Raw genomic sequence first — 13991 nt, forward strand, 5'->3', positions numbered from 1 at the left:
AAACCAAAAATTGTACAAGTGTTCATGGGTTGGGCCAAGACTCAAGCAAATTCGCACAAGTGTTCATATTAAATTTGGGTCTTATTTAGTTTCATGGCTCAAATAAATATTAAGTTTTATTCTATTTTTGATTGGCTAATTGGGTTAAAACATATTCAAGTACAACCCATCAGAAAGCCCAAGTCTATGGTGTTCAAGTTGGTGAGTCCAAGTCACTGTAACCCTGCTCATACCTATAAAAATGATCATTCACCACTCAAGTCAAAGAGATACAAAATTCCACACGACAAGGGATGATAAGATGTCTACACAAATCACTCCATACAACATAATAAATCCAAAGAGACTCAAATCCAAAAGTTTTCCGCCACAACAAAGTATTGCAACCGCAAAGGTTCCACATCTTGCTCGGCATCAAATCCTCAAGCCTTGATATCAAATTTAAAGATCATTCACATTTTTCCCCACAAATTTGAAGGAGCTTACGTGTCAACATCCAAGAATAAGCTTCAAGCCCTTGAATTCACATTTAGAGCGAAGAATTAGGGGATTATTTTCAAATCAAAAATTGTTTTAATTTTTTCTAAATGATATTTTTCTTACCTCGTAATTATTTATCAAATCCAAAATTTTGTGTGAACAAATACGTAGAGCAACTAGGAGAGACAATGACGCATCATGATACCCTCTAACTTGAAATTAGGACAACCAATGGAAGAGGAGAGGTGGGCTGTCATGTCATGTCCAACAAAGGAAACCAAGAACAACAAATGAAAGTCGGCCAAAGTTAATTTTAATTCCCTCCACCTCAAGCTCAAGGGCATACCATATATATATATAATACTATTGTAGTATGTGGAACCCACCTAATTCCCTCCTTTTCTTTGCTTCCATTCTTTTCAATATAATACTTACATACTTAATAACAATAATAGCATGATATTGTTGTTAATTTGTACATATGAATTGGCCACGTATTGGGGTGGTAAATGAACTAGCTAGTTGGATCGGATTTAGGTTGGCCCAAATATTAATTTAAGTTCGATCAAATCATTCAATTCGAGATAAAATACAACGGGTTCTCCTTAAATTGTCATAATTATAATTAATTTTTTTATTATTTAAAAAACTACAAATATGTCGCATATATTAATAATCGTCTAACTAATGCCCACACGTAACGGTTTATTGTAGGATACGTTTTTTAGACGCTTGTTAATTACAAAAAGATATTTATAATTTTTCAAATAATGAGTAAATATTTATAATTATGATAAATTTTAAAAGAATTTATTGTAATTGTGTGTGTGTGTGTGTGTGAATGGCAACACGATGACATGAGTTACAAATGGTAGTCCCCAGCATGACGTGCAAATGTAGAATTAATTTATGGGGGGTTTTCATGGAATTAATCCATACCAAAATCCTGTCCTCACTGTCCTATAAAAACCCTAAACCAACTAACCCCAAACACGCCCTCTCTCCCTCCTCAGTCCTCACCCCTGGTTCCTTCCACCTCTCGCAAACTACCTCCACACGCTACTAAACCACGATTTTAGAAGAAACTTATATTAATAAGGTAAGCGATTCTAAGTAATCCTTCCTTTTTCTCTTAACGCTTTTGCAATTCCCTCCAAAATACATTATATAACAAGCAAAATTATACGACATGGGGCTGAAGATGAGGTGCTTAACTACTAGACAAAGAAAAAGCAAGGAAGTAAAACACGACTACATGCTTCGTGGGAAAACACGACATACGTACAAAAAGCAACCTCGTCTTGATCTTAGGTTTTCTGCTGCTGTCTGCTACTTATGGAAAAGGGCAAAAGCGTTAAACAGCAGGGGCAGCGGGCAGGAGATGATGGTGTTGGTGGATCCGTATTTCGGTATTCCTGTTGTTCCTCACGTTGTTTCTGGGCAGCTGACCACAATGCAATAAGATCATATATATAGATAGATAGATATAGTTACATTTTCTGTAATTAATTATTATTACTTCATGTTTAGATATATATGTACTTATTATTGTCTGAATATATGTATGTATGTTCAATGGTAAAATTTGGAATTATGGTACGATGTTATGGGGTCTGTCGTGTCATCCATCATATAAATGTTACCAGTATAATGTCCATTAATGATATTATCTCAAGTGGTCTAATGTGTTTTTCTTGAATTTTCTACGATGATATAGCTGGAAAAAATGCAATTTTTAAGCCCCTGTGATATTGTAAATGTGTAAATTATTTTTTAATGGAATAAAAAATAGCAATTTACCTTTATGTAGTTTTAGAAATACACAGGGAGATAAATTGCTACTGTTTCTTTTTTTCATAAAGGAATAATTTACTCATTTGAAATATCACATGGGGCTAAATTGCATTAAATACTATAATATAGCTGCATAATTGACTATAAAAATTTTAAGAAACACTTTAATTAGGGAAAATTGCACTTTTGATTTTATATTATTGCAATTGTAATCCCACACATTAGAAGCTTAGTACTTTTGATCTCACAGAAACAAAAAAAAAAAAAATTATACTTTTGGTTCCCACCCCATTTAAACCGTTAAATGAGGGATGAAAAACTAGTTTTGAACGGTCAAAAGTGGTTTTTTACAATCGAAAATCACTAGGCCTTTTGGAAGGATTATATTCAATTTTTATAGAATGATAATTTTTCCCACTAAATTTTGCAGAAACATAAGTGAGATATATGCATAACTCTAAGCAGCTTATTTTTTGGCAAAATTTAGTGAAAAGAAATATCATTTTATCATGAGATGCATGAAAATTTTGAATTCCAAGTCTAGTGATTTTCAAATCATAAAAACCCACCTTTAACTATCCAAAAATGTTTAATGGTTTAAACGGGATATTGGAACAAAAAGTGCAATACCTTTTGTAACATGTAGGATCAAAATTGCAATAATACTTATTCAAAAGTGCAATTTTTTGAACCTTTTATTTCATGTGAGAGGCCCAAAACGCCTCACATAAACCACCCGTTTGGCTCAGACAAATCCTTCTATATAATCTCACTTATTCTGATATCATGGGTCGGCTATCAAGTACTACTTGCTGCACATTAACAGCTGCCCAACACACTTCCAATTTGTGCACTCTACTTTCAGATTAAAAACAATAATAAATAAATCAAAGTTAACTATGCGCTCTTCTTCAAAGTTTCCGACAAATCAAAACAAGTTATGCAGACAAGAAGAATACTACTCAACAAACAAAACACACCATTCTTTCACTCACATCACATTCTACAACATAACAACCAAATCAACATCCATCACTACCCTAAACCCAAAACAACACACACACCCCCCAATCAAACTGATGCTGTTATTCACTTCGGGGCGGTCCAACCCGGAGGATATCCGCCGAGAGGATACGTAGGAGCGGCGACACCAGTGGGAGGAACGGCTGTGCCGACAGGTTGATGTTGGTGGTGGAGGTGATGCGTTCCGTGCCGCAGCTTGTCTTCAATGTGCTGGGCTTTGGCTGCGTGCATCTTCATCTTGGCTTCGGCTTCCTTCACTTTCCTCCGCTCATGCGCTATCTCCTTCTCTTCTTTGGTCCTCGCCACAGCTTTCTCCGCCTTCTCTTGGGCTTTAGCTTCAAGGATCTCGGCGTGCTCCTTCACCACCGCCGCCGCGTCGTTTACTTTCTGCTTTGCGGAATGCATCTTGCTACTTCAACACTCTTTGATATCTGATGAATCCCAAACCAAAGATTATTACTATTTATAAGATTGTGCAAGTGGGAGACTGCGCCACGCCTACGTCCATGTGTCCTTCATGCACCTCTTTGTCGGTTTAGATACACCACAATCCAAACCATCCTACGCCCCAAGTTTGCTTATGATTTTGTCTCATTAATTGCACTTCAATCCTCTCTAAGAATAAAAAAATTCAATTTCCTCCCCAAAATTTTAAAAATATACTTATACCTCCACCAATAATTTATTATTTTCGCCTGACTCTATTACAAAAAATACTGCGATTAGGAAAATAAATTGTGAAAATTTTTAATTTTTCCTTCATTTAATATTTTTATGTAATAATTTTGTATTTTTTAAAAAATTATGTAAAGATGTTAAATTCACTCTATATATATACATATTATATTTATCTCTTTATAAATTCAAAAGTATACATGAAAAAGTTAAATGAGAGGCAAAATTAAAAATTTATATAAATTTTTTTGCTTATATCAATAATTTTCCTCCTACCCTAGCGAAAGGTGGTCAGATGGAAATTTAGATTCGGAGGGAGTGTAAGCGCAATTTTAAAATTCTTTTAAAGGAGAATGTAATTTAGCAGTTTTAAAGGAAATTTAAGTGTAGGTAACTCTATTGAAAAATAAGATAAAAATGAATTTACACCTATATTGTGTAAATCTTCAAACACCTCCTTAAAATTACGTGTCATTAGTTGATTAGTTGACGGTGTTAGTTAGTATTTTAAATTACCACCATAACCCCATACGCTAGATGCGCCTCACAATATATATTTGGCTAAATTTCATTTTATCCCCCTATATTTTATTAAAATAACAAAAAGAGTCCTTATAATTTGAAAATAAGTAAAAAAAATCTCTCGTATTTTATAAATCCTTATAAAAGAATCCCTTGCTATTAGGATTTTGACGGAGTACGTGCGAGTGATGCGACTTAGGGACTGTTTTGGCTTCTTACATGATTTTTTTTGTTGTTGTTATGACTAAAATGCCCCTATATGACTGTATAATAGTTTTGGGTATTTTTTAATTATTTTTAACTTATTTTGAGTATTTCTTTTTTTATTTTCATCTCTATAAAAATTTTAAAAAAAATAATATATTTTGTTTAAATATACAAAAAAATTATATAAACTTTTTAATGTTTAATCTAATTAAAAATTTAAATATCTCAACAAATATGCATTTAGTTATAGAGATGATACAATTAACAAATTTAAATATTATATAATTAAAAATATTAATAAGTTATAGTTGAATTTATTACATTATAAAAATTATACATTACTATTTTTTATTTCAAATTTTTTTAACAATACAAAAAATAAAAATATTTTTTTTATACATATTAATATACATTATTACTTTTTTTATTTCTAATTTTTGGAATAATATATTTCTATTACATATTAAATACCAAAATAATTAAAAAATTACACTAAAAAGAATAATATACTAAATTTTATTTTTTAAATTTAGACATGTACATGAATATAAATCTTAAGCAATTATAATAATTATAATTTATGAATTAATTGAAATTATTGTTTATGTTAAATATTTTATTAATTATATTAATTTTTGTAAATGATATTTAGATTTAATTATTATTTAAAACAAAAAACAAATCTAATGATATATATGTATATCAGACTAAATAACTAATTAAATATCTAATAATTAATTTTTTAAAAGAAAAACCTGGGGGCAACAGCGATGGTCGTTGTGTGGGGGGAGTTAGGGTTTTTTTTTTTTGAATTATATATAATTATAATAATTTCAACTATTTATATATAATATAAGCCAGTCAATGAAAGAGTATAATGGTCAAACGATAATAAATTTAACACTATCATAACTTTGGTCAAAAAAAATGGAGAGTGAGCTGAGTTTTTAAAACACAGATAACTATTTTGCCCATTTTCAAATTAGAATGGATTCAGTTTTCAAAATATAGGGGGATTTTATCTTGAACATGACACATCTTTCATATATTTTAGTATTCAATTGATTTATGTTTATTGAGATAGTGATATTACAATTTTGAAACATGTATAAATATTTTTGAGGTGCTAATACAAAATAAAATATTTATTTATCATAGATACAAAATATCATGAATAAATACATAGTTTATGTTTCCTTTACATTTTCTTATAATTATTCAATCGGTGTTTTATTATGTCTAAAATTTTAACCCATACATTTTTCTTTATAGACAAATGCTTTTTTATTTTCTTTTGTTGGTTTTCATTAAGAAAACTGGAACCATGTAAAGGGGAAAAGAAAAGAAAGGCCTTCTTGTGAGCAAGCAGTCAGCACGTCCATTCTAATACAGGGTCCAGCTGACATCAATCCCACAATACACCTAATGCAATCATACATATTAGACAGAGGGTAGTGCCTGCCCTCTCTTTTCCCAGGTAATTGGACAACATTTTGTAGTGCCAAACACGCACACATATCCCACCATACAAGTCATTATGGGAATATCTGACTTGAACTGACCGGATCCCAGATTCTTGCCTCGTGGGATCTTGATTTCACGGAGGAGAAGAGAGATCAAGAAAGGGAAGCGGACAAAAACAGTAGGCTCACTTCTGTAGTTCAGCTCATTGATCTCGTCCGTTTCTGCAGGCTATATAACCCCTGCACGCTACGTCCTTATCTCCAACCTGAATATATTACGAAAAAACACTTTCTACTTGTTGCACTAATTTGTGTTTCAAATGGCTAGCCAGGACGCCTTTCACGGAATTTTTGAGGTGGAGGTTGTAAGAAAAACAGTTGTTAAAGCAGCAGGTCCTGTGCCCGAGAGTCATGTTATCTCCCTTTCAAATCTTGATCTCTTGTCGGGCCGATTTCCAGTCACATACATCTACTTTTACAGGCGAACACATAGCAGCTCCTTGATACGTGGAAGCCTCAAGGAGTCACTCGCTCAGTGCCTCAGCCATTTCTACCCATTCGCAGGTAGGATTTCTGAGAACCCAAAATCAGGTGAACCTGAGATCATCTGCGACAATAGTGGAGCGCTCGTGGTAGAAGCACAAGCAAGCATTTCTCTGGACGAGTTCGACTTTTACAACCTCAACAAGTCTCTTCAAGGGAAGCTCATCTCTGTCAACCACCAGTTCCCTGTACAGGTTCAAATCACAAATTACATCCGTGGAGGCATTTCGATGACATTCACGTTCGACCATGCACTAGGTGATGCAACTGCATTCAGCAAGTTTCTAGTGACGTGGTCTGAGATAGCCATGAAAAAACCAATATCTTGCTCACCAGACCATAGTAGAAGTCTTCGGGCCAGGTTCCCTCCGACTTATGATCCATCATTGGATGAAGAATTTGTCTCCTGCACCATGGAAGAAATATGCAACATACCCGCAATTAGTATATTGCTCAAACGTCTGTATTACATAGATGAATCCAGCATCAATAGATTGCAAAGACTTGCAAGCGCCAACGGTAACAAAAGAACCAAAATCGAGGCCTTTTCAGCTTATATTTGGAAGGTTATGGCAAATGCTATCGACAAAAACCATGAGTTTTGCAAGATAGGGTGGTTGGTTGACGGACGATCAAGATTATCCAAGTGTCAGAATTCTATGTCCAACTACATAGGCAACGTGCTATCTCTAGCTTTTGGAGAGTCAAACGTGGCGGATCTAAAGAAAGGATCAATCGCAGGTATAGCAGATATAATTCACAAAGCTATCTCAACAGTAACTAATGAAGCACATTTCAGGAATCTGATTGATTGGGTAGAGTGCCACAGACCTGGACTGATGATATCAAAGAATGTTCTTGGTCTCGGTGGACCTGCCCTTGTAATATCATCAGGTAGAAGATTTCCTGTGGCTGAATTAGACTTTGGTTTTGGTAATCCAGTGCTCGGAACAGTCAGTTCAACCATAGAGGGACTTGGAGTTGGCTACATAAACCAAAGGCAAAGTGCTGGCGCGGATGGGTCTTGGACTGTCTCGGCAATCTTATGGCCAGAGATGGTGGAGGCACTTGAATCAGATCCTAACCACATATTTCAGCCAATGAATCTTAATCATATTCAACTGTAATGTTTCTTTTACATAAATAAGCATCTAAACGGTTACGTTCATATACTTCTACTGCTGCTATATATGGCATTTGTATTCTTACATAGACCTTCTATATGGTAGAAGGTACAACTTTACTTCGCCAGTTAATAGCTTATGGCTTTGCTTCACTCTGCAGTTGTTTTATTCTATCTCCATAAAATTAAAAACAATTCATATGCATTGAGAAGAATACGGTTCATATACACTTCCAGCTTCAGAAAGATTGAGGGTTAAATATCTATAATAGATCTAATGCTAAAAGTACTTCATTTTAAAACCAGACCAGGCAGGCAGCTGAAAAAACTTCCATGGGATGACCTTTTGAGGAGTCGTTCCAGGGCAGACTTCCCATTCATTCAATAGAAATGGTCGCCAAGACTTCATGATTATGCGCCAATCTTATCCTCAAAGAACTTTGATCAAATCACTAACTGGTTATCAAGACAACTACCAACATTCCGGTGGTTGGCAATCATTTAACCTTTTTTTCGCTCAGATATTGTTAGCAACAACATATGAGGAGTTGTTAATGTATTATCTCAGATCAAAGTTTCTAAACTTAATACAGGCTCAAATCTTAGCACAAAAGTTTTTCTTTTGCACTTTTCTTCTATCATTTGTCTTGGAAATAGGTGTCAATAAAGTAGTCATCACTCTTATAACTTATAATACACAAAGCTAACATTACCAAATTCAAAAAATGAAACGTAGCCCATTTCCATTTCTAAATACTACTGTAATGCCCTAGAATAGGAAATCTTTTGGGGAAAAGAACCTTCATAATTCTAATAATTGATAGGATGGAAGTTTAAGGTTTTGACCAGTTGGAGAATAACTTCCCATGTTATAATATGATATTATTAATATATCTATCAAAAGTGCCTGGAGGTGTATTGGGATGTTTCAAGGTGAAGAATAATAATTACATGAATTCAACTGGGCTTGAATTTGCAAATTATGTTTCAGCTAAAAGATATAACTGAAAATAAGAATAGTTGGATTTGAAGGTAGCATGCATATGAATAATATAAAAATGCATGTAATGCAAATAAAGTCGGTGCAAATTATGTACCTTCCAAGTAAAATTATGAAACAACTAGACGCTACCAATGGCAGACCCTGCAACTGAAAATGAGAAAAATAAAATTTAGATAAATCAAAGCTATATAATTGGAGCTTTTGAAAATGATGGCATGTGCCTATATCCAGCGGAGGAACAATGAAAACTGTATGCACACCACTTTCAGATACTTCTCCAGCCCCACTGAAACCAAGTCTTCGGAGTTTTCATCTTTTAGGTGCCATAGGGTCAAAAGCTACAACTGGTCAGTAACCACCATTATCATGAAGTGCCATGGTCAAGGAAAGGACAGCATGCAAATAAAACTAGGTCTGTCAACAATGAACAGGGGAAAAGATTAGCCTTCCTCCCCATCACCCATCTATAGCACGGTTATAATTGCCCATATGCAGAGGAAGGTGAAGACTATTGTAATTGTCAGACAGAGACGACCTATGAGCTGTACTAGTACTTCAAACAATGATCTTAACTCTTAAGGTAGGGCAATTAGCTAATAATTGAAACAATTGTGAACCATGGCCATACTCTCTAATTAAATATTCTTCTTCACAACTACTGATTCAGAACATGGTTCAGTTCAAATCATGGAAACATTATTGTGTGCTGAGTGCCAAGGGCTCTCTCAAATTGCAAATTGAGTTGTCAAATCCAAAACTCGAAACAATACTCTAAAATCTCAGAGCGCCAAAGATCATACAATAGCACAGAAGTAAAGATCCAGCATTTCAATAATGATTAAGAGAAGTTCTGAGAATATTTAGAGGGAGCTCAGACGAAGGACCGCAATGTAGCAGGAGCAGATAGTAATACCTTGAAGCCCATATTGTCTGGGACTTGATCATCGGCTGACATTCAAGGTGAGTCCAGAAAAAGTCAGGAGATACCCAATTTATTCTTATGTTTGTTCGATGATCCAATCTTCCTGTTCTGCTGTCATTTATCAGCCAAAAAATCAGTAATTTCACTATTAGAATGACAAATTTCATGCCTAAACAAGAAAAGAAAATCTAAGGGAAGCTTCAACTGTTTTTTCCTTCATTCCATAACCATCTTTGATTAAATTCTCACAATAGAGTTCTTCCCACCATGAAATTGAAATTTAATACCTGCTAAAATCCATGAATTGCCCCGTACTTTAAAACCTTGCTCTTACATGGACGTCTAACAAGAGCTTGCTTCACAGTAGGTACCAATATATATCGCAGCCTAATCAAAAACACCAATTAATTGATGAAAGCAGAGGCTCTAACAAGGTAAACACTTATCCTCTTTAAAAAGGATGCTCCGATAAAGTGACTACAATCAAGATATTTGAGAAATGTAATTGCACAAAATGCAATTTCAGATGAAATTAGCCCACTCCCAAAGAAAATCTAAATATACAGTAACCAAGAGATGAGACAAATACACATAGCATAAATATTAGCAGACAATCACTAATAGATCCTTTTATCATTTGAATCAAGCTGGCCCCATTAGCAGCAATAAAACAGTTCATGTTCATGGCAACATATATATAGATATAGATATAGATATAAGTACAGTAAATGGTACATACGTAGAATTATAGACAAGATATGAGAACCATAGAATTAAAATAAAATAAGCATGTTGCAGATTGTGATCACATACACACATTCGAGAGCACCACTCCAGACACCCTTAGACTTAAACACCACAAGACTGGTTTCAAACAACAGTTGAAAATTGAAACTTAGATAGTTAGCAATTAGGATGATCTCTAAACATAAAAGAGTGTTCATAAATTTGGAGGCATTAGAAGCTTCACAATTCAGGATACTTGTTCAAGGTGACAAGTTTGCCCAAATACTTGTTCAAAATTTCGCCCCATTTAATAAAGAAGCACTATCTTCACCTTTGCTGTCTTCCTACATAATTTCTGTAATTCTGCAAATTATTCTGAAAGTTGGAAACGGCAAACATCATCAGCAAATCTAGGAGGATAGATGCAAGCCCTTCAGTTGTTATCTTATTCCATAATGATTGCTGTTCTGAACTTTCCTAAATCTGTTTACACACTCAGTGCTCTCTAGAATTGATTTTCTGATCCTTATTTTTGTTTTCTGAAGACAGTACGGATAAAGATAATCATTTCTTAAAGTAGTGGAACATGTCTAGAACTTATCAGTTCTGTGTTGAAAAATATCCTCAAAAGTGAGTGTCGCCGGCATCCCACTACTTATTAGCTCACCTGAACACAACAGGCCAGAACATCACCATGAATGCAGTTGTCTTATCACTGAACAACCAGCTATCCTAATATAAAACAAGCAAAGTAGAAAAAGGACCAACTCCGCAAACAAGTTTAACCAACTGAATGGAATGTAAGAACAAATGCACACAAGACCACCAACATAAGAAATAAATATAGAGATACATGTGTTTTATTTCAAAAGAATCAATTTGCTTGAAGAAACAAAGTACTGAGTAAAATGCCTACCATGCCAGAGTTAGTCATTCTCAATCCTTGCTCGTTGGGGCATGCAGTGAACCAATGAAGTGTGTGCAACTTCATCTAAATGTATTCCTCTATCAGACATGTGATCCCACAGGTTAAATGCTTCTTCTACTTCGCCTTCCTTGCAGAACCCATGTGTCAATATATTGTAAGTTACTAAATCAGGAGTGATTCCCTTGCTTAACATTTCTTTGAGATTCTCAGAAGCCTCCTTCGTTCTACCCAACTTGCAGTACCCATTGATGATAACTGTATAAGTTATCTTGTTAGGCTGTACACCAAATGAAGACATTTCCTGCAAGAGGCTCCTTGCTTCGTCCATCTGGCCTAGCTTACTGTAGCCACCAATAAGTGCAGTGTAGCACACAACATTGGGCAGCAGACCTTCCTTTCTCATTTCATTGAGTAGATTTTTGGACTCATTTACTTGGCCAACATTGCTCATTCCATGTATTAGCGAAGAATATGTGGCAAGAGTAGGAGTAATTTCTTTGCTTCTCATGTCATCAAGAAGTTTGAGGGCCTCTGGCACGTTTCCAATCTGAGAATATGCTCTGATAAGTGTATTGTATACAACAGCATTTGGTTCAATTTTCTGCTGGAGCAACATATGGAAGAAATTTATAGCCCCTTCAACTTTCCCGGCATTGCAAAAACCACCTATCATAACCCCATATGAGTTAACACTAGGAACAAGACCATTCCTTCGAATCTCATGCCAAAGCATCAGCGCATTGTCCATTTTCCCTTTATTACAAAATCCATGCATCAACAAATTGTAAGTAACAATGTCTGGAGAAATTCCTTTTTCAGCCATTTCTTCCTTGAGCTTCAACCCAGCCTCCAGCCGATCCTCTTTACAACATCCATAAATGAGTGCATTATAAGTAAATGTATCCAACCCAACACCCCTATCCAACATACTCTTGAGAAGCAATTTAGCCTCATGCAACTTACCCACTTTACAAAGTCCAAAAATAAGAGCATTTGAGGTCACTGTATTAGCAGCAAATCCTTTATCCTGCAGCATATAATATAGCCTCAGGGCATCGGAATGCATATTTTTCCAGCAAAGTCCACTCATCAATGTTGTCAGCAACCCTTGGTTAGGCCCTAAGTTCTTAGAGATCATTAAGACAATAAATTTTATTGCGGACTCAAAGCGTTCATTTTTACATAGACCATGAATGACAGAATTTATAGTACCTAATTTTATACTAAAACCTCCTGTTACCATCTCATTTAAGAACTGCTCAGCTAAATCAATTTGATTTTCCTTGCAGAGTCCACTTATAAGAGTGTTATAAGTAACTGAATTCGGAATAACACCTTGTGATAACATTTCATCCTTTAACTTCAGTGCAGTAGTTACATTCCTTATTCTGCAGTACCCATCAATCAATGTGTTATAAACAACTTCATTGGGGACAAAACCCTTACCCAACATCTCTTTCAAAACACAATCAGCTTCATCAAATTTCTCGAGTTTCATGAGACCATTTATCAGCACGCTATAAGTAACGAGAGTGGGTTTCACCCCGCAATCTATCATTCTCCTCTTAAGCTGAAATGCATCTCCCATACTCCCATTTTTGCACAGTCCATGCATAAGGTTATTATAGGTAACAACATTAGGAGCAACACCCGAATTCTCCATTTTCTTAAACAACGCCAATGCCTCATCAACCTGGCCTCCTTTGCACAATGCGTTTATTGCAGTACTGTATAAGTAAACATCCGGTGAAGAATCCCTTGAAACAATAACAAAAACCTCGTAGCTCTTCTTGGGTTCATTCGCCTTCACAAGCAAGGTCATCAAAACATTGCAAGTCTTGAAAGACGGAACCAACCCTCGACCAGCTAGAAACCTAAAAACATCCATTGTAACATCAAAACCCAAATTCTGAAACTCAGTTGCATAAACATGAACCAAAATATCAAACCCTTTAATACCATTCCTAAATTTATCTGAACCCAAATAAGTATCTGCCAAAACATTGGCAATCTCTCTGTGCAAATCCCCAACATCATCCCTCAAAGTCACGGGCAACTTCCCATCAATCAACCTTATCAAGAGCAGCCGCGCGCCTGAGTCAAGATTCTTTGAAACTAACAAGTGGAACAAAAGGCAATATGATCTAAGAGTGAACCTAAAGCTGCAAGACTCGCAAGCAAAGTAAAAGAACTTCAATGCAGTCGAAGCGTTAACGTACTTGTGGATTTCCCAGAAAATGGAATCAAACTGATGAGGAGTGAAATGGGTTAGTAAATCTTTGCACTGATTTATAGTTAAATTTGCGCTCGACAAGATTGAAAACGAACTGTCCTTATTATGTAAACTCCGATCAAATGCTGCTGCAGATGGCGTCGCCTCAAGATTTGATGAACCCACTTCTTGCGGTTCCGGTTTCGGGTTTTGGGGTTTCTGCAAAGGATGGAGCGATACGGTTAAGGGGCGTTTGATCGGAAGGAAGAGTATTGCTGCGGTGTTGGTCGCGGCGGCGGTTTTCTGGACTAGTAATCTTCTCATGTCCATATAAACAATACTTAGATGTACACAAGTATATTAATGTGCG

The 13991-nt window shown here is 35.3% G+C and overlaps 3 protein-coding genes across 3 annotated transcripts in view; 1 reads left to right on the forward strand and 2 right to left on the reverse strand.

Moving 5' to 3' along the window:
• LOC105158316 (late embryogenesis abundant protein 6) lies at window positions 3134–3747 on the reverse strand. Its single transcript, XM_011075071.2, has one exon. The coding sequence runs from the start codon at window positions 3700–3702 to the stop codon at window positions 3364–3366; it is 339 nt and encodes a 112-aa protein (XP_011073373.1). The 5' UTR covers window positions 3703–3747; the 3' UTR covers window positions 3134–3363.
• Window positions 5979–7983, forward strand: LOC105155917 (shikimate O-hydroxycinnamoyltransferase). Its single transcript, XM_011071901.2, has one exon. The coding sequence runs from the start codon at window positions 6485–6487 to the stop codon at window positions 7832–7834; it is 1350 nt and encodes a 449-aa protein (XP_011070203.1). The 5' UTR covers window positions 5979–6484; the 3' UTR covers window positions 7835–7983.
• Window positions 10175–13991, reverse strand: part of LOC105158401 (pentatricopeptide repeat-containing protein At4g19440, chloroplastic) — a gene marked incomplete in the record, with an annotated part of 4005 nt that continues 188 nt past the window's right edge. The window contains 2 exon segments of the mRNA XM_020693754.1: window positions 10175–11148; window positions 11398–13991. Coding sequence (XP_020549413.1) covers window positions 11408–13951 — 2544 coding nt within the window.

This window comes from Sesamum indicum, linkage group LG1, assembly GCF_000512975.1.
Source record: "Sesamum indicum cultivar Zhongzhi No. 13 linkage group LG1, S_indicum_v1.0, whole genome shotgun sequence".
NCBI lineage: Eukaryota > Viridiplantae > Streptophyta > Magnoliopsida > Lamiales > Pedaliaceae > Sesamum > Sesamum indicum.

What these genes read in the sequence shown, in the direction of transcription:
- LOC105158316 (XM_011075071.2), bottom strand. Translation starts at nt 3,702, where the DNA reads ATGCATTCCGCAAAGCAGAAAGTAAACGACGCGGCGGCGGTGGTGAAG.
- LOC105155917 (XM_011071901.2), top strand. Translation starts at nt 6,485, where the DNA reads ATGGCTAGCCAGGACGCCTTTCACGGAATTTTTGAGGTGGAGGTTGTA.